Source organism: Triplophysa rosa, linkage group LG14, assembly GCF_024868665.1.
Source record: "Triplophysa rosa linkage group LG14, Trosa_1v2, whole genome shotgun sequence".
NCBI classification, from domain to species: domain Eukaryota; kingdom Metazoa; phylum Chordata; class Actinopteri; order Cypriniformes; family Nemacheilidae; genus Triplophysa; species Triplophysa rosa.
Window position 1 is genome coordinate 18,825,807 of NC_079903.1, and position 25,218 is coordinate 18,851,024.

The 25,218-nt window shown below is 37.8% G+C and overlaps 1 protein-coding gene across 2 annotated transcripts in view; it reads left to right on the plus strand.

The window, feature by feature from the left end:
- Positions 1-25,218, plus strand: part of dscamb (Down syndrome cell adhesion molecule b) — a 109,653-nt gene that overhangs the window by 82,439 nt on the left and 1,996 nt on the right. Inside the window, exons 11-32 of one of the 2 annotated variants that reach the window (XM_057351377.1) lie at positions 613-792; positions 8,510-8,706; positions 9,118-9,214; positions 9,391-9,519; positions 10,764-10,931; positions 11,033-11,103; positions 11,323-11,563; positions 11,856-12,002; positions 14,368-14,523; positions 14,728-14,861; positions 14,986-15,139; positions 16,175-16,292; positions 16,428-16,591; positions 16,686-16,784; positions 16,932-17,120; positions 17,212-17,502; positions 19,816-19,992; positions 20,160-20,190; positions 20,279-20,394; positions 20,476-20,619; positions 22,484-22,681; positions 22,884-23,186. In XM_057351377.1, coding sequence (XP_057207360.1) covers positions 613-792; positions 8,510-8,706; positions 9,118-9,214; positions 9,391-9,519; positions 10,764-10,931; positions 11,033-11,103; positions 11,323-11,563; positions 11,856-12,002; positions 14,368-14,523; positions 14,728-14,861; positions 14,986-15,139; positions 16,175-16,292; positions 16,428-16,591; positions 16,686-16,784; positions 16,932-17,120; positions 17,212-17,502; positions 19,816-19,992; positions 20,160-20,190; positions 20,279-20,394; positions 20,476-20,619; positions 22,484-22,681; positions 22,884-23,186 — 3,504 coding nt within the window. Of the gene's footprint in view, positions 1-612; positions 793-8,509; positions 8,707-9,117; positions 9,215-9,390; positions 9,520-10,763; positions 10,932-11,032; positions 11,104-11,322; positions 11,564-11,855; positions 12,003-14,367; positions 14,524-14,727; positions 14,862-14,985; positions 15,140-16,174; positions 16,293-16,427; positions 16,592-16,685; positions 16,785-16,931; positions 17,121-17,211; positions 17,503-19,815; positions 19,993-20,159; positions 20,191-20,278; positions 20,395-20,475; positions 20,626-22,483; positions 22,682-22,883; positions 23,187-25,218 lie in introns of both variants that reach the window. The other variant, XM_057351376.1, reaches the window with a different exon arrangement.

The following is a 25,218-nucleotide window of genomic DNA, read 5'->3' on the forward strand; positions in this document are numbered from 1 at the left end:
GTGTGGAAAAGTTGAATTACCTAATTGAATTAGGTTTATTAAACAAATGTTTTGAGTGTGTGCTTATTAATTTGGTTCAACAAAACATTATTTGTTTAAAGGAGTTTATTTTAATCTTGGTGTATACTGTATATGGATCTAAACGTATTGTGTGAAAATGGTTTTGAATTAAACCCAAATAATCTGCATGTTTTCTTTTAGATGCACCTCAAAATCATCAAACAGTTCCAACATTTACGTGTGATTGTGACATCCAGATATTATATTGTTGGAAGTGGTCTTTTTCTTTTATCGAGCAATGAGAATCAGGCTCTTTTTTATTTTTACAAACCCTAGCTTCGGCAGATTAGGTTGCCTGCCATGTGTGATTTTACGGTTTATTTCACTTCATTGAATCCCACAGTATCCTCTAATCCTAATCCAGACATCAGACTTCCTCTCTATAAATCCAATAAAGAAATCATCGAATGTAAACACAGCGCAATCTGCATTCATACTTACCATGTTAAGTAATGTCAGCGGTAACTCAGACGTTTAAGATAACAGTAAATATATTGCAGTTTTTATGCTGATCTGTTAAACAGTTTGCCTTCTCTCTGTTTCCTCTCGTAGGTGCTGGTGTACCTCAATTCCAGCCCATCGCTTTGAATTCTGGGTCTCGTATCCAGCTCCTGGAGAAGGGCTCTCTGCTCATAAAACACGTTCTGGAGGAAGATTCTGGATTTTATTTGTGTAAGGTCAGCAATGACGTGGGAGCCGATATCAGCAAGAGCATGTACCTCACCGTCAAAAGTAAGACCCTGTTGAATGAAATGTGTGTTTAGAAATGTAATATGTAATTTAACTGATATTTACAGATGCATGCATGGCCCATTCCTGATCTTCTTTCTGTCTGGAGTTTGCGTGCGTGCGTGCGTGCGTGCGTGTATGAGTGTGTGTGCGTGCGTGCGTGCGTGTGTGTAAAAGGAGTTTTTGTGTGGGCCCGAGGGCAGTTTTCTGCCCCGTTGACTGCTGTGTGTACAGTATTGTGCTCCTTGGTGAACTGTTTATTTGTTGAGCAGGCAGAGACTTACATCCCCCCCATTAAACCCACCACACAGCATTTATGTCCATTCTGCCATCAGGAAAAAAGAAATCCAGCAGCAGAAAGCGGTACCATTTGTGTTCATATTATGTCACGTCACTTTAGCCTGAGCATCAGCACATATCTAGATTCTAAGAAAATTAAAGGAAAAGCGAGAGAGAGAGAGAGAGAGAGAGAGAGAGCGTTCTCAAGTGACCATGCAAAGACAGCATCTTTTAACTGGTACTTTCCATACAATGTATAGTTGTGTAAGTCTTTTTGGGAAACAGAGGCAAACATAAAAGATTTTCCTAATATGAATCAATCAGAATGACGGATAATAGTGATTATTTGTAACTTTAAATTACCCAGAATTTGAAAGACACTGTGCAAGGTCATAGTGAATACATTATCCATATACCTTTCTGAGCAGTGAGGTCTTTGACAGTCTTTTATTTTGCAGACAACTTTGTTTACAGTTAGAATTTCTAATATACGTCTGATGAAAACATCATACACACACTTGCTCAACAGCCCTATTAATACATCTGTCCGATTACAAACCTACAGACAAATATTATCAGTTAGTTTAGTCAATGTACATTATATTGAAAATTTTGCAATAACACACCATATTCTATGCATTCAGTACATTTCATAATTAACTGGTTTTACTTTTGTCCCTTTTGTCCCAATCTTAACTAACATTTACCGTTGAGCTGCTTTGCAGCAATGCATAATTGCGACCCTGTCTCTGAAAACCAGCCTAAAAAGTTTGATTTGAACTATTAATTTCACTATGATTTCTATCTTTGACTTAGTTCAGTTTCTGAATGCATAGATACTGTATATCTTTAAGTAAATTGATCCTTTTTGTTTCTTTCTGTGAACTACTGATAATACTGTTTTAATATGCATTAATTTGCAGAAAATTGAATTGGGACAAACGGGTCAAAATAGATGTAAGATGTAATGTTTGCAGATTTGGATTACTGCAAAGAAAACAAGTTCATCAAACACAATATAATGTTTTTCATGTATTTTAAAATCAGTTCAACGTTGAATATGTGATGAAATAAGACAACTTTCATGCATCTTTGCATTATCTCAGTCTTTCACATTACTGTTGGGGGACTTTATGTCATTCCTGAGGTTCGTTTCTGTAGAAATTGTACTGGACTTGACAAAACACACTTGACAAAACTCTTAATTATTTCGGGTTATATTAAGGATATAATTTCACAGAACGTACTTTACATGATGTAGGTTGTATTATGATTTTATTAAGAAAACAGTAAATCACAAAACATTACTTTGGCAGGATTTTCACAGGCAGCATCACAATGGTTAAAACCGCTATAGAAATAAAGTTGCACTAAATTGTTTTAATAATGACTTTTAAAGAAGATTATTTCATGGAAATGTTCTACGTTTATGCTTTTTTCTAGGGCTGTCAAACGATTAATCACGATTAATCGCATCCAAAATAAAAGTTTGTGTTTACATAATATTTATCTGTGTACGGTACATAATTTTGTATTTATAAACACATTCAAATACATGCATATAGAAAAAGAAAAATATTAAAATGAACAAACATTTATTAATAATTAAAATTATTGGTAAATATAAATTAATACATATTTTTTATACATGTATGTGTATCTAAATACAAAATTAATATCCACTGTACACAGAAATATATTATATAAACACAAACTTTTATTCTGGATGCGATTAATCGCGATTAATCGTTTGACATCCCTACTTTTTTCTTATTATTTTCCTTTATATCTTTATTATGTGGCTTCTTTTTCCTTGTATTGCTTTGGAGATGCTCCCTTGCCTCCAGTATCACACAGCACATGCTCAGACTGTGACCAATTGTGCACGTTAAAGGAGGAATTGCTTTAGCATGGCAGCCTGCTGCACTCCAGACACACGCATTGCCCCTCCCAGCCCAGACAATATACCTCACTATATCGGCCTGCACAGCAAAGCCAAGATGAGTGTGAGTGTGTGTTTGTGAGAGAGAACGGGGTAGATGGCCCACTCAGACGTGACGACGTGTCCTAGTTTCCCAGGGTGCCCCCGTACCGGTGATAAAATGAGGGCTGAAATGGATTATGTACACCCAGAGATGCGGCTGAAGCCTCGGCATTCACACAGCATAATACGCCATACACACTAATCATATTCAACATGGCCATCAAAGTAGAAACCGCAAATGGAGTTATCATAGCTAAATACCCACCCAGTCATAAATGCTTGTCCAAACCGCTTGCTTGCTTGCTGTGTATGCACTGGAAGAATTGAAATGATCTGTGATTACAGTTCAGGCAGTTTTACTGTCATTTATGCTATAGGAAAATCTAAATATTTGCCCTATTTTTGTCTCACAGGGCATTGACTCCTCAGTCTTCATTATGAGTCTCCACTGCACTATCCGACGATCATATTTCATGCCTTTTAACCCTGGCATCTCTCTAAACCGCTCTTGTATGCTTCATTGAACGGACAATAAAAGCCATTAAAGGCTACATATGCGCCATGGTCTGACTAATCTGTTGTTTGTGTGGCTCATTTTCTTTCGTACTCACTCTGTGTCTGGACGTTATTTGCATTTTTGCTCCTTTCTTGTTTGAGCAGTAGCTGTGTGTAAGTGACGACCGTAAATAATACGAAAGCACACCAACTTTTAACGCGGGGTTTGTTTCTACCGATTTTAGGTCTTTTTTTCTGAAACACCAGATTCAATTTCAGTTCATTCTGTGGTCAGATAAGCTATTTTTGAATATTGACCACTAAACTGGGTACCAATTTCACAATTTCGCCACTTCTTATCTATCATTCTGCTTTTTCTTCTTTCTCACGTAATGAAGTCACGTAAAGGTAATTATTTTTCTTAGAATGAGCTATTTCTATATACAGTACATACATGCCCTAAACGGACAAACTGCTCTACAGAGCGTGACTGTAAATACGTTATCTCCTTCAGCAAAGAAGCGAAAACGTGACTCCATCTTAGTTCTGTGTCAGCCACCGTAGTGCTTCGAAAGGGAGAGGTGGAGTGAGCCGTTGGTTGCAATTCCCAACCTCACCACTAGATGCCGCTAAATTTCATCCACTGGACCTTTAAACTCAAATCATTTTTTTATTTGCAAGAAGTAGCGTATTCCTTGTTTTATGTCCCAAGGTTATGCATCAACGCTGTAACAAGCGCAACCTCTCCACTAACTAGAGTAAATCACAAGTGAAACTCCCTGTTGCCATGAGTGTTTTTGTAAAACGATTGATTATTAAAAGTGAATATTTGTAGCAGCATTTAATTCTCTTTCTAATAAGAACCTTGCAGTGTCTTTGAGCATGAAGCCATTAATATCTAGCTGATCTGTAAAATGATCACGCTGTTACCGTTCTTGAGGCATGAAAACCATGCTTAAAAAATCACCTCTTTATAGAACGACACCATCTGTGTACCGTGTTTGTAAGAAGACAACAGTTACTCAGACGCTGTCATGAATATCAACCTTCCTTTCTCCCCGTGGCTTTCCCTGGTTTGTTTAATAATAGTTAGGTGCTGCTCTATGGCTGCTGAAATGAATGAAGGGTGATTCTGTTTGATGTGCAGTTATAGCTGCCATCAGCGCTCCCTTCTCTCTCTTTATTACAGAAGACTGTAATATTGCTGGGTATTAAAAATATACATCAACTAAGCTGTAATGGGAATACCATTTAGAGCCGCTCTCGCCGGGAGCTCCTCTGCTGCTGACTGCAACACTTTAAATGAGATTATACACACTGCTTGGGTCATTTACTAAGGTGAATTCTTTTCTTTTTACATTGGATCCTATTTTAATGTCTTCTACGATGTCAGAAGAAACGCATACTGTTTTGAAAATAAGAATCCCATACATTTTGTCCATAGGTTTTTTTTTTTTTAAAAATTTTTAATGTGCATAGTATGCACCACAAAGCAGTGTCGCTACAACTTCATTTTTAACTGCTGATTTCTACCAAAAACCACCATTACACACAATCCTGAAAAACCACCAATCACAGAGCAATAGCTGAGTGTTGCAAATGATGTGATAAAAATATTTGTACATTATTTGGATAGATATCTGAATATTTTGTGATAGACTTAATATACAGTACAGCCACAGAAAAAATCAGAAGACCATTTATTTAATCAGCATTTCTAGACGTATTGTGGTCATTCCAGTCCAGTGTCTATCGAATTTCAATTGAGTGACATAAAGTCATCCAACAGCAATGTGAAAGAATGACAGCATGACAAGACACATGATCACAAAACAAAAACATTTCCTAAATAAAAGAAATAAAAAAATACATTTAAAAACAGACATTTTCTGTAAGCTGGAGAAACAGAAATATACCATAAAGTAATTTTGTCCTGTAAAATTACAGGATATAAGGATATACAGTATATTCAATTGTTTTCCACATTTTTTCTTGTAAATTTGTTGTCGCTTTCTGTAATTGTATTGTTTTTGAGCGTATTTAAAAAATAAACTGTTTTTATCTTTCTGGGGCGCCAGAAATAAACTGTTAAATAACGTGTTTATCCTGTCAAATAAAAATGTCTTGTAATTTGGGGTCTTTTTCTATAATCTTACGTTTTTGACCGTTTTTTTTAAATACATACAAATCTGTAAAAACAGTAAAATTACGTTTTTACATTTTACGCTGAAAATTCTGTAAATTAACGTTTTTTTTAACAGTGTACTCTTGTATTGTTTAAAAGTGAATATAAACTTGTTTTCTTTGCAGTATTTGAGATTTGAAAAATACAGATCATCTTTTCTGTTGTTTTCACCCGTTTCTCCAGTTTTCATTTTCTGCAAATAAATGTAGATAGAAACAATATATTTTTATTTGAAATTTGAAAGAAATATTGTTAGTAGTTCACAGAATGAAACAAAAATGATAATTTTACCTAAACACATACCTATAAATAGTAAATTAAAAAAACTGAATTTGAAATGGTCTCTTAATTTTTCTGCGGATGTATAGTGTATTTTATACTTACAATCAATTATCTTATTTTTATTTGATTTCTTCACACTTTTGTACCTTTGACTTAATTATTTAGATTTTATAAGTTTAAAATTGATTTAAAAAAACTGTTTTGTCACATTACATATGTGTTTACCCAAATCATTTAGTCCACACATCAGTGCTGGTGTCAAGTTTTTAGAAAAAGACGATTTCTGTGATATTTCGAGACTATTAGAAAAAGTAACATTTTAGATTTTTTTATTTAATGTACTCTACTTAAAATTCATAGATGTCATACAAAGTGAATCAAGGCTCTGGTATGGCATGCTGCGAAGGCTTGTAAGTGAATAAGAGATGAGGGTAAAACGTTTACAGCCCTGACTCTGACACTCTTGATCATGTCAGCCTCCGCCACCTCGCACCAAACTAAACTCCGCCAGCGCACCGCTCTCAGACCCGGGGTTTGTGTACCCATAAGACTGCTTTTGTGTGCAGCTGCATAAAGATATAGCATGCTGATGGTGGCTATAGTCCTCGAGTAATGTTATTTCATGGTAATGCTACGTAAATTCCACACCCGAACAAATGTTTGTATTTTATTTTACAACAGTTGGTTCCAGTCCTTAAATATGATTGGATGAGAGGTATTATACATGAGAACTATTATAAACATATAGTAGTATTATTGCAACAAGTAGTAACTCGACCACTGCATAACTTTACGTCACGTGCTATAGACCGTTTCATCGGACGCACGCGCGCCTGATCCCCAGTTAACTTCCTGTTATATTCATTTGTATTATTATTTTACTGTATAATAATTGTATTAAACGATTTGTTGAATTTTGTTGTATGTTCATTTTATTAAATAAACTATTTGTTGAATGGGTCCTTGTAGTTTTGTCGCATTTAAACAAATCATATGGTACATTGACATCTAGTGTTTGAGCTTGGTATCGCAGTCTAAATTGAAAATATTGGCGAGGCAAGTTTAGCCAAGTAACGGTTCTTGGTTTCTTTTGATTGTTATCAGAAATAATGTACAGACACTCTATTGTTTGTGAATGTGTACCGGAAGTTCAGGTGGGGTCACAAAAGTGCGCATGTGCAGTAATGTTTGTTTATGTTGTTAGGATGAAACCGCCTATACCATCTTACCGCCGGCGGATGCTGATTGGCTGACTTTTATTCATGCTACCCATGTCACTGGTGCTGGTATCGCTGAGTGAGACAAACAGAAGGATCTATATGAATAATCGAAGTGTGCTCATGATTTAATCATAGCCATGTCTGCTGGAGAGAGAGAGAGAGAGAGAGAGAGAGAGAGAGAGAGAGAAAGAGAGATCTTTCTCACTGCTCCAGGGTAACAGGGTTTCAGACAGTGAGGTGATGAAACGGGCCTGTGCCTTGTCTCTCAGTTATTTTTGTCTGCCCTTTCAGTGTGAACAATTTTGTGTTACTTTGCCTTTATTTCAGGCTGAAGAACTACAGTATATAGTTATAATATTATTGATGAGCTGACAAATATTAATAATCATTTTCTTTTATTGAAAAAAATGAAATGAAATAATAAAATGTAATACTTTTATGTAGTATAATTGTTTTATTGTAAGTAAATGAACCATAATGTGTCCAGATGTTTTACTTTTACATTTGAAGAGTTTGCAAAAACAGATCACTACTGTACATCATACATCATGTTTTTTATTGCGTTATTTTGTTATTATTACTTAATCAAAACAACACAACCACAGTTTAATTGATATTAACTGGAATGCACAATTTAAATGTTTTTGGAAATGAAATCTTCATTTAGGCTATAAATTTATCAAAGAAGCAAGCATTGTAGAGGCTAGACGGTTTCATCCTAACAACATAAACAAACGTTACTGCGCATGCGCACTTTTGTGACCCCCGAATTAACTTCCGGTACACATTCACAAACAATAGAGTGCCTGTAGATTATTTCTGATAACAATCAAAAGAAACCGAGAACCGTTACTTGGCTAAACTTGTCTCTCCAATATTTTCAATTTAGACTGCGATACCAATCTCAACCTCTAGATGTCAATGTACCATATGGTTTCTTTAAATGCGTCCAAACTACAGGACCCATTCAACAAATTGTTTATTTAATAAAATGAACATACAACAAAATTCAACAAATCGTTTAATACAATTATTATACAGTAACATAATAATACAAATGAATATTAACATAAATTAAATAAAATATAAATAGTTTTATTATTATTCATTAGCCAAACACAAACCGGAAGTTAACTGGTGGTCAGGCACGCAGATGTTCGATGAAACAGTCTACATGAGATTTTCCCCTTTAAATGTTAACGTTTAAATGTAAAGTGATGTCACGAAAATGAATATCAGTTTATGCATCTCTTTTCTTTCTCTCTGTCTCCTCAGTCCCTGCCATGATCACATCTTACCCTAACACGACTCGAGCAGAACAGGGTCACATGACCGAGATGAGCTGCACTGCTCATGGTGAAAAGCCCATCAAGGTTCGCTGGGAAAAGGAATCTCATATCATCAACCCAGACACGAGCCGCTATGTGGTAAATGTGAAAGAAGTGGGCGATGAGGTCATATCCACCCTGCAGGTGAGCTATAAGACGCCACTCGCTTCAGTCTAAAGTGGCAATGCATATCTATGACATATAAATGTTGTCCTGGACTAGATGCCCTGACAGACATGATTTCCTGACGGGTTCTCGATAAATCGTGTTTGTCTCCCAAACATGGTGATTGCAGCTCATTTCACTTTAATCATTTTAGAGAGATGATATTTTAAAATAAGGTGGAATTAGATTTATGAAAAATGAAAAGTGTGGTAGGAGCCTGTTTAAGTGGTGACATAAAATGAACGTTTCAGTGGAAGAAAAGTTTTTCTTTGTTTTTTTTCTTTTTATTTAGAATAATGTATCTACATATAAAAACCATATATAACATTTAGGTGTGTTGAATTCCTGACAGACCATAAACATTTACATACATTGCAACGTCACCCACAGATCTTACATACCATCAGAGAAGATTCTGGATTTTTCTCCTGCATTGCGATCAATTCCTATGGTGAAGATAAGGGAATCATTCAGTTGATAGTACAAGGTAAAGTTTGTGTTTATTTTCTTTAGAAACGATGAAACTAACGTCAATTAAAGTCACCTACAGTACAAATCATCTTTTAATCGATTTTTTCAGATTTTAGAATGATAGCGTAGAATAATTTTTGGCAACAAAATATGTTATCTGTTGGCGTTCACCGTTAAAACATTCCTTCAAAGATCGGCCAGACCCTCCTGAGGTTGAGATCCGAGAGGTGAAGGATCGGACCATTGCCCTTCGCTGGACAATGGGTTTTGATGGCAACAGTCCCATTACAGGATATGACATCAACTATAAGAACAAATCAGGTGGGATATTCTGAAGTAATTCGTTTTTATTATAATATACTGCTTACTGTTTTGGATTACTATGGTGATTTTTAAGCAATCGAATAAAAGAAGTTGTGCTATATTGTGAATTAAGAATATATATGGTCGGGAATGACTGGACATTCCTTGGAATTAAGTTAAAGTAACACATTTTCATGAAAATATTACTTCATTAATCAAACATATTAAGTGGTAACACAAATATTTTTCACCACACCTGTTAGCACATGGTATATTTCAGTATGGGCAGAATGTAAAATATTTACCAATCAGCATCTACAACCATAATTATGAATTTTTATAATATATTTTATAATATTGAAAGAATACTATCATATACTATACAATTACCCAAGTAAAATGTTTAGATACAGTATTTTAGTTACTAAAGTAAATAATAATAATTGTAAATAACTGAATAAATGACAGAATGTGACCGTTTTACTCAAATTTAATAAATGTACTATAGTTGATAGTACAGAATATTGTAGTATACTATAGTAATTACAGTCAAAGCAAAATTATTCAGACACCAGATATAATTTTTTTAATATTTTTACTAATTGGCACAGGACACTGGAGTTCAGTAATGTAAGTGAGGATAGCAAAAATGTGACGTATTATACCCAAAAATTCCTTATACAGCGGGTAAAATTGATGACAATTTGGGACCAAATTATTCCGACACTTTGCTCTAGTGTTTTTTTCTTTAATTGCTAATGTGGCCTTTTTACACCACAGACTGAACAAAATAAGCACTGCTTAGTAATACACACCTTTCTATCAAAGTTATCTGACATTATCAAGATGAATTTGTTCTGACACACACTCTAAAAAAAAGCCGTAAAAACAGGGTGCAATATGCTGTATTAATATGAAGGAATTTTCCGTGTTCATTTTTACAGTTGTTTTACCTGTATTTTACATTTTGCACTGCATTCATTTGCATTTTAGCATTAATGGAAATGTCCGTAAATTATTTTTTTTACAGTGCATTGTTCTTGTCATGTTTTATTACCGTTTTCTAAACCACAGCGAATAAACTCCGACTGACTGAATAAAATTTGGGTTGACTACATACTATTTGGTTTGACTGTATACTGCTTCAATACTACAGTTTACAATAGTAAATGCAAGTATACTAAAGTATTTTTTTGCTTGTGGACTAAATATCGCTCTGGGCGCTTCATTAGACATTGTTTGTCTTTTTCCTTGGTTCGTAGCTTCATGGGCCTCATCTCAAATGACCAAAGACGTCTCCCCTCAGCTGAACCAGGCCACAATCATTGAACTCCACCCTGCGTCCACCTACAACATTCGCATGTTTGCCAAAAACCAGATTGGAGAAAGCAGGCCAAGCAACGAGCTCACCATCACCACAGATGAAGCACGTGAGTGTGAACCATTTCAGCTGTTGTTTCAGACATTTTACGATCTGTGCCGCCACCTAGTGGCTGAGTCTTACTGTTTAACCTGCACGTGATCGTTTCAGCCCCTGATGGCCCTCCTCAAGATGTGCAGCTGGAAGCAATCTCCTCGCAAAGCATCAAAGTCACATGGAAGGTACTGGTGGACTTCTGCCATTTTAATATTATGCAGAGTAGTAGTATATTGATTGAAGATCAATATTGAATTGTAAATTCAAGAGATTGAATTTACAAGTCAAAGCTCACGATCCATTGAGACAAGGATGGATTCATGGATTCATGTTGAATGCACTCGCTTTGGACCCTTTCTCTCACAATTCAGACACCATTACCATTTGCTCTCCTCTGTGTCCAGCCTCCCCATAAGCACCTGCAGAATGGTTTGATCCGGAGCTATCAAGTGTGTTATCGGGAATACGGGACGGGCGGCAGCCCCCAGTACAACACCATTAACGTCGACACCACTGGAGACGTTGAAACCATAGCACTGGACAACCTGAAGAAGTACACCCAATATGAGGTGCGAGTACAAGCGGCTAACCGGGCAGGCATGGGCCCGACCTCAGAGGAGATCACCATCACCACGCTGGAGGATGGTGAGTGTCTGTATGCTCACGTGCTTCCATAATGCAAAATTCCAAAATTACTCGTACTTACTGTCAGGTTAGATACATTAGGGTCATTAGGTCACTCACTGCAAGTATACAGGTATACAAGTATACAGGTATACAAGTATACATTAGGTCACTCACTGCAAGTATACAGGCATAAAATGTGATTATTATATTTGATTTCGAGTTGTACTGTCAGACGTACTTTGTAGGACGTGTGCACAAAAATGTGATCCTACATATTTTATGTATCTGTGTGTTCTGTGCTTGCTCGCAGTGCCCAGTCGCCCACCTGAGAACGTTGTGACAACAGCAACCACCCCAGAGACCATCTCTCTGTCCTGGTCTGCGCTCCTTAAAGAGGCGCTCAACGGCATGCTCCTGGGATATCGTGTCATCTTCTGGGCCAACCTACCCGATGGAGGTCAGTAGTTAGAACGCTTTCATCTAATGCTTCGATTTCCATACCTTTTATACATGATGTATGCCCCTCCCACCCTTCATATCAGTTTCTCGTGTTTCCTGGTATTCAAATAGACATTTCTAGAAAGTTAAGTGTTTTAGGTTATAAATTCTTTTCATATTTTTAGTTCCAGATACAAAACACAGTTAAATTTGAGTTATAACAGTATAACAGTAAATAAAGAACATTAGTATTACACGGCTCGTTGGAATGCGCGATTCTGATTGGCCAGTCGCGACATTTGCAGGTTCGTTATTCCCAGATAACAACCTCTCAAAACTAATAACACATGGTGACCCGGATGCAGCAAATCATTTTGTCAGTTTTTTTTGACAAATGAAATATAAATATGTCTTTTAATAACATATATGACGTTATATTTACAAATGATTAAACCAAATTGCCCGTTCGTGACATTTGAATGTCGTTTCTTACCTTAAAACCGAAAGTAAATGGCTTTTCCTCACGGAAGGTCTGCATTCGGTAAAAATGAGCTAATTAAATATTTCACGTCGGGTCCTGATCACACTGTCAAGGCTTACTTCTGCGATAACAACCGGCTGCTTGTACATTATCCCTTACATATTACTCAGTACTTACAGTATTTGTGTAAATACACTATAACCAGATTGTTTATGGTCAGGTTTAAATAGATTTCGAATCTCAGATTGTCAATGTGGTTAAACTTGCATGAAACTTTACACTTACAAAATAACTGTGGTTACTATAGCATAAGAGTAGCATAGTAACACTTGTATTTGTATACAGTAATAAAGATGACCATATTCATACACATGGTATTTACATTGTAAAATTGTTCAGCTAATACAATAGTATTACTATGTTTAAAAACCATGGCAGTAAACTTGTTTTTTCATATTTGCATTTTCTCTCGTGCAATAACTGAATTCTACTGCATGCCATTACAATTCAGCTGCAGTTCTGCTTCAAACCACCAGGAGTCACTGTGGCTTCGTTTGAAGATGATTAGAAGTAGCAGAACAGGGGGCAGTAGACATAATACAGAAGTAATAAATGACCATATTTATTTCGGAAAATTCTAAATAATATTAAACTTACAAGTAATTAAGCCACGTGATACTGCCATTTGAAGCATTTATCATTTCATAATGTAATCATATTCAGTGAAAGTTATAGTATATGCTGCTTAGTATGCAAAAAGTAGAATTTAGTACTGTAGTACTACTTAATACACTTCATACATTCATTTTTCCATATTTTGTCATCAATACACCAAACAACATGAAATTAACATGATTTACAGATGACTAAAAATTAAACTTGAAGTTGTGATAAAAACAGTAATGAGTTGCATTACATTACATGCATTAGTTTGTTTATTAGTGGCTATTCTAGTGGCGTTCAGGTAGTGTTAAAGGGGTACTTCACCCAAAAAATGAAGATTCTGTCATTTACTCACCCTTAGATTGTTCCAAACCTGTATAAATGTATTTGTTTTGCTGAACATACGCGGGAAGAAATTTGGAAGAATGTCAGATCAAGTCACCCACCGTTTACTGTCATAGTAGGGAAAATAAATACTATGGGGGGTGAGATTTGACAATCTTCCAGATATCTTCCTGTGTGTTCAGCAGAACAAAGACATTAATACAGGTTTGGAACAATCTGAGGGTGAGTAAATGATGACAGAGTTTTCATTTTTGGGAGAAGTATCCCTTTAATTCATGTTCAGAAATGTAAGCTATATAAATGCGCTACAGTGAGTGGCTCATTTCATTTCAGATGAGGAAATCGTAAGTGTTGGTTTTGTGGTGGATTCACGCCGTTCATTTGAAACCATGATGAATGTCAAGAGCCATGCACATGCAGTGAAATTGCTCAGACTGCAATGCAGAGCTATTAATAATTGAAGTACTATTAGGCAGTATTGATGCACAGAATCAAGGGCGAGGAGGGCAACGCTGGCAACAGTGTTGTGGTGTTCTGCTGGACACAATGACATCTGACTATGCAACGTATAAATAACGGTTACATTGCTTATGAGAAGATTTGGACCTACTTTCTATACAATGTACCTTTAACTACCGTTTACTTGCGTGAGACAAAATGTATACCTATTGTGAATGCGTTGCTTGCGTGCGTGTTTTTAAGTTGGACTCGAAGTTTCTGAATTTGGTTACACTCTTCCCAGGCCCTAAACCTATGCAGAATGACAAACGTTAATTTATACGAATGCATTATATTCAAATGTGTATTTTCTTATGTAAGTACACAATGCTTACAGACACTGAATATTAAATGACGCATATGATTTAAATTCACTCTGCGCACGTGTGTATTTCAGAGCTGGGAGAGATCAGAAACATCACCACCAGCAAGCCGTCATTAGAGCTGGAACACCTGGAGAAATACACCAACTACAGTATTCAGGTGCTGGCCTTCACTCGAGCTGGAGATGGAGTCCGTAGTGAGCAGATCTTCACTCGTACCAAAGAGGACGGTGAGATTCAATCCCAATCGAATTGAGTTTCACAGTTTAATGTGAAGAGACAACTGCCATATGCGGGTTGACTTCTTGAAGAGGTTTAACACTTTGTTTGAGCAGTCTGATATTTTTCAACTTCTCGGTCAACCAAATGTTTTGTTTATTTGAGTATTTTAACAAGTAATATAACAATATAATGTATTTCTCCTAATGAATCAGTTCCTGGACCTCCGGCTGGAGTTAAGGCGGCTGCGGCCTCCAGCTCAGTGGTGTTTGTTTCCTGGCTGCCCCCACTCAAGCTCAATGGTATCATCCGGAAATACACCGTCTTCTGCTCTAATCCCTACCCCACGGTAAGGCCTTCAAAAGTCGTCACATAGTTGACTATTGCAAAATAAGAGCCTGAAATATCGAGACTGAGAGATTGTACGCAGTAACGGAGCATGAAGATCCACTTTTATTTGTCTGCCGCTGCAGGTTCACAGTGAGTTTGAAGCTGCCCCTGATGTTTATCTCCGGCGTTTGACCAACCTGAACCAAAACTGGCAGTACAGCATCTGGGTCGTGGCCGTGACTTCTGCGGGTCGAGGGAACAGCAGTGAGGTCATCACCGTAGAGCCCCAAGCTAAAGGTATGAGTAGCCAAAACAAGTACTTTGACATTTAGTAGTGCATGTCCCTTTAAAGAAATCCATTTAACAAGGAACCATAAAAGCTAGATTATTTTATTGTATAGTTTGAGCTGTACTGTGATTTATCACTACTTTATTGATGAGGTGCAAGGTTGGAGGTGTCATGTGGGACAATGGTACTGTACATAGTGGTCAGAATGTGGCTGCTTGAAAGTCGTATGTAGAAGGCCCCAAAGGTGAAAGAGGAGGCAAATAATACCATTAGCATAAATGCTACTCATATATTGTATTGACAATAATTAATAATAATAATAATAATAATAATAATAATAAAACGAAAGATGTGGTTTTCAGTTATATCATAACTGAGTCATTAGTCTTGTAAAGGAACCTAGTAAGTCATAATATTGTATTCAAAGCATGAATTAGTTTAGCATCTAAAAGAACAGATGTTGTAATTTAGTAAAGAATATGATGCATTGGTACAACCATCAATCAAACAGTATTTTTGCGTGTTTTATGTTTGTGTTTCTGAGCCAAAAATGAATGATTCTATTTTGAATTCTGAGAAAGATATTTATTACTCATCCAGTCTTTCAGGTTACTAATATACTTGAACATTTAAATGTAGGAGTTTCAAGAGGTTGTGAGGAGACACAAAGCTGAGTATTGTCGGCATAACAAGGATTACTGTGTCCATGTTACCTGATAGTGTCTCCCAATAGCAACATACAATGAAAAAGGGCCTAACACTGATCTCTGTGGCACTCTGTATTTCACTTGTGTTTAAACAGACATCTCTTCATTAACAGACACAGACTAACAGCAACTGTGTTGGTAGGACCCAAATGATGGCACATAGGCAAATAATAATGAGCACCAAGTTGTGGTCTATAGTCTCTAAGGTATATAAAATATAACATTACTAGATGGGAGATACAGCCAAAGTTTAATGAAAATAAAAAAATGGGAAACAACCACGTTAGAGCTTTTACAGACGGGATGGTTTCCTAACAGCACTGTTTGTTCTTTCAGCCCCTGCTCGAATCCTGACATTCAGCGGCACTGTGACCACACCCTGGATGAGAGACATTGTCCTGCCCTGCAAAGCAGTGGGAGATCCTCCTCCTGCCGTCAAGTGGCTGAAGGGAAAGTATGTTTCATTTATTTAAAAAGAAGTTAAGTCAAATTGAAAGGATTGTTGTGGTTACAACAAGCCTCTGTTTAAAAGATATGTATTTTCTTGGATGTTTATTTTGCTATTAAGCTGATTGTGATTTCCATGCAGTAATGGTACACCTGCTCCAGTTTCCATCGATGGTCGTCGCAGCACTCACACCAATGGCAGCTTTGTTATTCGAACAGTAAAAGCAGAGGATTCTGGGTATTACAGTTGCGTTGCTAGTAACAACTGGGGTTCAGATGAGATCATGCTAAACCTTCAGGTTCAAGGTGCATTTGAGATCACATAATCAGAATATGATATGTTCATGATGCAGAGAGCTCTTTTGTTTAAATGTATATGTTTGCTCTCAAAATGTTTTAGTGCCTCCGGACCAGCCACGTCTCACAGTGACCAAAACCACAACCACCTCCATAACACTGTCCTGGATTCCTGGAGACAATGGAGGAAGCTCCATCAGAGGTTAGACTGCACTCATATTCAGTTTACGTCATAAATACTATCATACCGGTCTTCTTATATTTTATCTTGGTAAAAAATGTATAGCTTAAATGCACTAGATAAAAGTGTCTGCCAAATCTGTAAATATAATTGGTGTCCACTGTTTAGGCTACATTCTGCAGTACTCTGAGGATAACAGTGAAGAATGGGGCAGTTATTCCATTAGCCCGAGTGAGCGATCTTACCGTCTGGAGAATCTGAAGTGTGGTACGTGGTACAAGTTTACCCTGACGGCTCAGAATGCGGTCGGTCCAGGTCGTATCAGTGAAATCATTGAGGCTAAAACCCATGGCAAAGGTACGGTCACTAAATAATCTTTTTTTTGTTCTTTTCACAATTTAGCATGTACTTTTACTGAGCTTAGAATTACATTACATTTGTTTATCAGAGCCACAGTTCGCCAAAGACCATGAGCTTTTCTCCAGTATCAACTCTTCCCGCGTGGAGCTCAACCTGATTGGCTGGAACAACGGCGGCTGTCCAATTGACTCCTTCACGTTGGAGTATCGGCCAGTGGACACTACGAAATGGACCATGGTAAAGCGCGATTCCCTCACCAAGAGCCACGTTCTGTACGACCTGCAGGAGGCCACCTGGTACGAGCTCCAGATGAGAGTGGGCAACAGCGCAGGGACAGCGGAGAAAAGGGTGCTGTTTGCGACTCTCAATGTTGACGGCAGTGAGTAATCGCTCTCATAAGACCATCCAGGATCAAATCCAGAGTTGCCATAATTTAATGTTTGGAAGCATTTGCAAAACATTTCCCAAATCGCATGAGCAAATTACCCTGGTCAATCCCCAACTCCATCTCACATAACAAGCACTCGACTTTCTGATATTCCTCTTCATAAGTCTCTTCATAAGTTACATTTAAATTATGTATTACACTTAAAGGGGAACTCCGACCAAATATGAAAATTCTGCCATTAATTACTCACCCTCAAGTAGTTTAACATCCCTAGGACCTCCATTTTTCCCAAAAAGTTTTGGAAGCTTTGTGACTCTTCCTTAGATTGCAACGCAACCAATCTTCAAAGCACTAAAAGTGCGTAAAGACATCGTAAAATTGTCCACGCGACTCCGGTGGTTCAGTATAAATTAATATAATGTGAAGAGGATACTTTTTGTGCACAAACAAAGAAAACTACTGACTATATTCAAAAACATTCCCGAGAGCCACACGACGGCCGGATGCAATGTCATGTGGCTCGTGTGTTTGGTTGCGTCCAAAACTACCTTCATTTGCATTCTGGGGGAAAACGAAGGTCCTAGGGATGTTAAACTACTTGAGGGTGAGTAATTAATGGAAGAATTTTCTTTTTTGGTCGAAGGTCCCCTTTAATTGGGGCAGTTTCACTGACAGGGATTAGACTAGTCCTAGACTAAAATAAATTTAAGAGCTGTCCAAACGTAAAACAACTTGCATGGACATATCTTAAAATACATCATTGCCTTTGTGTTGTCTCAAAATTGCATACAAGTAATGTTTTAGTTAGGTATGTTTGTTCAAATCGCTTAAATTTCCTAATTAAACTAAGGCCTAGTCCTGGTTTAAGATAATCCCTGTCCGAGAAACCTCCCCATTAAGAACTAATGACATCTGTTTGTTCTGTTTACCCTAAGGGGGTTATGGCGGCTCCCCCTTGCTCTTATTCATGCTGGCTGCATGGATGGGCAGGAAGTTTGCTCAGAACAGAACCATACCGCCAATCTAAACTGTATGCTTATTCTCAGTCATTTTTGACAATAGTGATCCTGACAGAAATTGGTTATTCTCAACACGGATTCAATAAAAATTAAAGCTGCGAGCATGATGATCGGGCCCTCGCGGAAAGTGCCACCGCACAACCCGATTGCATAAGGAAAACAGCGAAACTTAACTTAATGCAGGCGAATTATAGTAGGATTTGTTATTTATTTAAATGCGTCACATTCCCTTTTGCCAGCTGGTGGCGCTATCGCTATGAGTGAACACTGACATGGATATGTGTTCAGGCCAGGACTCTTATCAAACATGTGAAGTGTGAGCTCGATCAGACATTGTGTGCCTGAGTTACTATGTCTTCCTGTTTCATGGCGAAACATCAAACTTTGTCAGACCTCCAGGAACACGCCCCTCAACGAAAAGTTAGGAACTTGCAATGTATCTTCACAAATGTCTGAAGATCATACTGGCTGTACTCTTCAAATATGATGCTGATCTGTTCAAATCTCTATGAGGAGTTAATCAGTTTAAAACATGTCACTTCCTGTTTCCTGCAGGTGGCGCTATAACTGTATCTTAATATTACCATGTAGATGTCTTCAGGCCAGGACTTTTATCAAATGTGTGAAGTCTGGGTGAAGTCTGGGTTCTGTTGGACATTGTAGGCCTGAGTTACAACAACTTCCTGTTCATGGCGAAACGCCAAACTTTGGCAGGCCGCCAGGGTCATGTTCCCCCATGAAAAGTCAGGATCTCCGCAATTTAGCTTCGCAAAGGCCTTAAGATGAGAATGACATGAAGATGATGTTGATCGGATTAAAACTCTAGGAGGAGTTCGTTAAAGTACGACGTCTGGAAATTGAAGCAAATTACAAAATTGCACAGGAAATCAAAAATCACGGACTTCCTGTTGTGTTTAGAGATATGCTCCAAGAGACTTTTCTTAATGATTCAGGGTGTTCTATGAGCCCACCAAATTTGGTGCATGTACGTTTTGCGTAGCGGTCTGGGCAGTTCTAGGTGGCGCTAGCGAGCCATTTTGCCACGCCTAATTTTGAAACCCCTATCAGACGTAAATTTTCGCCAGGTCTGATGCGTGTGCAAGTTATTGTGAGTTTTTGAGCATGTTTAGGCCTTCAAATTAGTGATGAAAGAGGGAGAAGATCACAGAAACAATAGGGCTCTGCACTGCGGTGCAAGCCGGTGGCTTGCTCCTCCGTGCTCGGGCCCTAAAGATTGTGTAGTAACTCTTAGTTATGTCCCTCAACTACTTTGTTTCATCTCCAGGTACAATCGCGCCATTGCCAAAGACGGTGGACCCTAGTCAGGAAAACAGGCAGGGCAATGAGGGACTCAAGATGATGGTCACAATCATCTGCATTCTGGTGGCCATCTCCATGGTCTTCATCGTTCTTCTGGTGTTGAGGAGAAGGAGGAGAGAACAGAGACTCAAGAGACTGCGAGGTGTGTGTTATCATCATATAACAGAATAAGCCATCTAAGCTCCGAGAAATGTTGATGTTCTTGCATTCATCTTAACGCACTGTCAGATGTTTGTGCCTTTTACATAGATACCACAGTAGAAGTTCCTCTTGATGTTTTTAATTGATGTATTTCTCATTGTTAAACAGATGCGAAAAGCCTGGCAGAAATGTTAATGAGGTAAATATCTCGCACGATACTGCCCCAAAAGTCCGTGCCCATTGAAGCGATAGAGTAATGTTGCCTATTTTTGGATGTGTTTCTACAGTAAAAACGCACGTACCCCTGACACCGTCAACAAACAGCAACAGACTCTTCGGATGCACATCGATATCCCACGTGCTCAGCTGCTCATCGAGGAGAGGGACACTATGGAGACAATCGGTAAGCTTGTGATGGCCTTTTAAGTCATTGTTTATGTTATGACGGTCTTCTGGGCTTGAACCTGTTACCTGTGTCCTTCAGATGACCGCTCCACAGTGCTATTGACGGACAATGACTTTGGCGAAACATCTAAACAGAAGTCATCAACCGTCACCCACACAGTGCACTACCAGTCTCTATCCCAAGCCACTGGACCACTGGTAGATGTGTCTGACGCTAGACCTGGTACAAGTAAGAGCTAATCATATCGTACAAACACAAGTATGTACTTTCTTATGAATTACAGTGCACACTTCTAGCAAGTATGCGAATTGGAAAACAGCTCCACCATGAGCAACTCTCTGTTCTCCTGAATACAAAGAATACTTGAGGTTAGTTTATATTTAGTCCTGGATAGATGCTTTGAAATGAGTTCACAGGAGGGAATACCTGTGTGAGAGCAGGTTTGTCTGCTCATTGAAGGCTTCAGTGGAGCTGAACTGATGAGAGCGAGTCGTGATTAGATTCATTCAGCAAATGTGCTGATTCAGGTGGATTCACTAATGCAACTCCAGATAGCAAACCGATGAGAAGCCTCTGTACCGAAGGACACTGCGCACGGATTATACAGACCTCACTGATGATGTCATTACTTTATCAAAACTATGGGTAATAGAAGACAGGGGCTTGTGGTTTGCGTTTCGTTTCATGAAGATGTTTTATACCATAGTAGTTATTTTATGCCATGGTAGTTTTTCATTCGGATTTTAGAGAAAAATGCTACAATTTTGGACAGGTCCTATGGTAATATAGTGTTTACTATTTTTATTGTAGTTGTACTTTCCATGTAGATGTAATCTTTCAGTATCATGGTACAGCAGAGACTGTGTCCTGTATGACTGCAAATATCGAAACATACATGTGCCAAAAGAAAATGTACCTTCAAAAAAACGGGTTATTATAGTGATCAGCTGATACCCCTGCTGAAAAAAAGAAGTTTAATTGTTTCCATGAACACTTTACAATAAGATGCTATTTGTTAACAATTAGTTAATGCATTAGCTAAAATAAACGGTAACACTTTAGTATAAGGACCGATTCTCACTTTTAACTAGTTGCTTATTAGCATGCCTATTATTAGCATATTGGCCGTTTATAAGCACTTATAAAGCACATATTCTGCATGACCATATTCTACTTCCCTAATCCTACCCAATACCTAAACCTAACAACTACCTTACTAACTATTAATAAGCAACAAATTAAGAGTTAACTAAGCAAAAGTCATAGTTAATAGTTTACTGAAAGCGAGAACTGGACCTTAAAATAAAGTGTGACCCAATAAACTAACATTGAACAGTTACTAACACAGCATTTATTCATATTGATTCGTGTTAATTTCAGCATTTACTAATACGTGTTTCAAATCAAACGTTGTGTCTGTTAACATTAGTTAATGCACAATGAACTAACATGAATAACTGTATTGACATGAACTAATTAACAAATTCCACCTTATTGTAAAGTGTACCGTAAATACTATTATGAACTTTTTAGCATTAAAACCCTTAGAAAATTAATTTTTTTTAGGATTTAATGGTGTTCTCTTTGCTCCAATCTACAGATTATATCCCACCAACAGACTCACAAAGACCTTTTTATTAAAACCAATACTTTTCCCATTAAAACCATTACATCCATTTTCTGCCAAGAGGTTTCTGTTGATTTTCCAGCAGGGACGGCAAGAGTGGTTTTGAAATATTAATCAAAAGCAGAATACAGAATATTGTTTTAAGTATTACAAATATTACATACAGTATATAAAGATTCAAAAGTCTTTATTTCATGTTGTAATTGCGCTTGACCTTACAGTGAAGATAAAACTTTTAAACAACAACTTATTGCATCGTTTAACAAAAGTTTACATGTTATTGTTAAAGATGAACCGTGAACGTGATTTTTACTTTCAATGCCGTATTGTTGTGCTCTGTACATGTTTAGCACACGTGGAGTTTGTTTAGAAATAAGTATGCTTTGTAGTGATCGTATTAAATTACGGAGAGTATTACCTGTTGTCTTCAATCAGTTGTGAATATATGTGTTGCCATAGACCCCACTGCCCGCCGCACGGCTAAAGCAGGTCCGGCCACACGCAGCCGCTACGCCAGCCAGTGGACCCTGAACCGTCCGCACCCTCCCGTGTCATCACACACTCTCACCACTGACTGGAGGCTGCCCACACCCCGTGCCGCAGGCTCCGTGGACAAAGAGAGCGATAGCTACAGCGTCAGTCCCTCTCAGGACACGGGTAAACACTAACCTGTCAAATAAATGAAGATCACGTCATAAATTAGCTCAAATGACACAAGCACATACTGTACATCCATCATAAAAATAATCCAAACGACTCAAGTTGGTTCATAAATGTCTTCTAGAGTGAAACGATTTTACGGGCGAAAAAACCTTTCATATTTTTTAAGTGTTGACAAACTGTGTGCATCTTCTCACAGACCGCGCTCGCAGCAGCATGGTGTCTACAGAAAGCGCCTCTTCTACGTACGAAGAGCTAGCCCGAGCCTACGAACACGCCAAGATGGAGGAACAGCTGAGACACGCCAAGTTCACGATCACGGAGTGCTTCATCTCAGACACGTCCTCCGAACAGATGACGGCCGGCACCAACGACTACACAGACAGCCTGACGTCCAGCACACCGTCAGAGTCGGGCATCTGCAGGTTCACCGCTTCCCCACCGAAACCACAGGACGCCAGCCGGGTCATGAACATGGCCGTGCCCAAAGCACACAGACCCGGTAAGCATAAAAACAGTCTGTCAGAGCTTGTTTCAACAACTAATTATTCACCCTCATGTCGTTCAAAACCTGTATATGACTCTTTCGTCAGTGGAACACGAAAGAAGATATTTTGAGAAATGTGTATGGACACAAACCAAAGTCATACCGGTTTGAAATGTGTGTTTTATGTATTGTCTTCGTTTTCTTATGTGCGCGTGTTGTTTTTCCGCACATTCCTCAGTTTACCAGCTCAGCTGTCACTCTTCTGATGTGCTATCAGTTGCTGTGTTGAAGGCCGCGAGCTAGAAAGCTGCTGTCCAAACACATCGCTGTGTTCTTGTAGCATCAATGGGCCAAGCGTGGCCACCGTCTGGCCCTCCCAGGGCTGATCTTGGGTTACAAGTTTAGCGTTACCGTGTCATTGTGAATGCGTCTGTGTGCCGTCGTGCACCCACATGAAGCCTTCGTTTAGTGATATCACCAGCCGGTGTTCCGTAAGGACGCACGGGCATCCCACGTGTGGTCATCTGTCTATACAAAACAGCACTTTACCATCACAATAGAGCCATTGAATTTGATATGAACGCACCATCCTTATTGGAACAGGTCTCGTGTAATACTGCACCCCTCATTATGAGAGTAACGTGTCCAAGCTCATTGTCATGATATCCCAGCTGCCACTTATTTAACGGGCCAAATACACGGAGTAACATAACACAATTCATTTCACTGAGAGAGAAAGTAAGGTTAGATTTGTTGTCTGGTCATTTCTTTTTAGACTCAATTTTTGGTCAATTGATCTCCTTTCAAAGCATTATTTTATGGTAGTCACGGAGTGTAATTGCTATGAATGTAGTGTTATGTTTTTTCAAAAATCGTGTTTTTTATTATGTTATCATGTTTTTATTGCGTTAGTTAGCTGTATTTGTTTTGTTATTATGGCGTTAATCAAAGCAAACCAACTGCAGTTTGATTGATATTAATTGGAATGCACAATAAAAAAACATGATGTTTGAAACAGTTTGGAAAAAACCCTTCAAATATAATATCGCTTGGAAGGGTGTATTGTCTAGCATGAAGTTTATTGTTTGTTTTAACTTCAGTAGTGTAATTGCACATTTTATGATGATAATAAGACACATTTTATTAAATGGAGGTGCAACAGGTAACAAAACAGTTCAAGAAAATGAAAACGATTTCAATATTCCAGACAGGATTCTTTTTCTCACAGGACTGCTCCAAACTTAGTCCGCTATCTACCTAGACAGTTGTTATTGAATGTATGTTTTGCAGAGAAGACAATCCCAGAATGCATTGAGACATGCACAGTAAAAATATAATCTGGTTAAGTACACATGTTTTATTTAAAACTGCAAAGTATTAGTAAAGAAATCTCGTTAAAATTGGGTATATTTAATGTTAATTGCATGCCTTATTATTAATATACAGTATATATATTAATATAAACTGTAGTAAACTATAGTGTATACTTTAATATTTACTATAGTAAATGTTCCTGTGTAGCTCAGTTGGTAGAGCAATGCGCTAACAACGCAAGGTTGTGTGTTTGATCCCAGGGAACACACACGGATAAAAAAAAAACATGTATAGACTAAATGCACTGTAAGTCGCTTTGGATAAAAGCGTCTGCCAAATGCGTAAATGTAAATACTATGGTATACAGTATTTTTATGGGCAAATGTATTTACTACTGTATTGTAAAGCATTGAAAATACAGAACTCAGAAAATTAAAAAGGAAAAAACGAATTTGGTAAAAACTAAAATGTATCCATTTGTATAACGTTAATGTCCTTTTTCAGTTACCTGTCTATTTACGTGATGACCTGCACTTGTGTTTTTTTAACGATGATAACAGACTTATACTTTTGCTACAACTGTTTGGCCTGTGCTACAAAACTTTAAACCTCTGTTGCACCGGTGCCATGTGCAAAAAATGGTATATATGCTACATTTAATTTAATTGGCTGGACATCATTACATGGTTTCATAAAACCTGTTAAGAACATTGTAAATTATTACAACTATCAA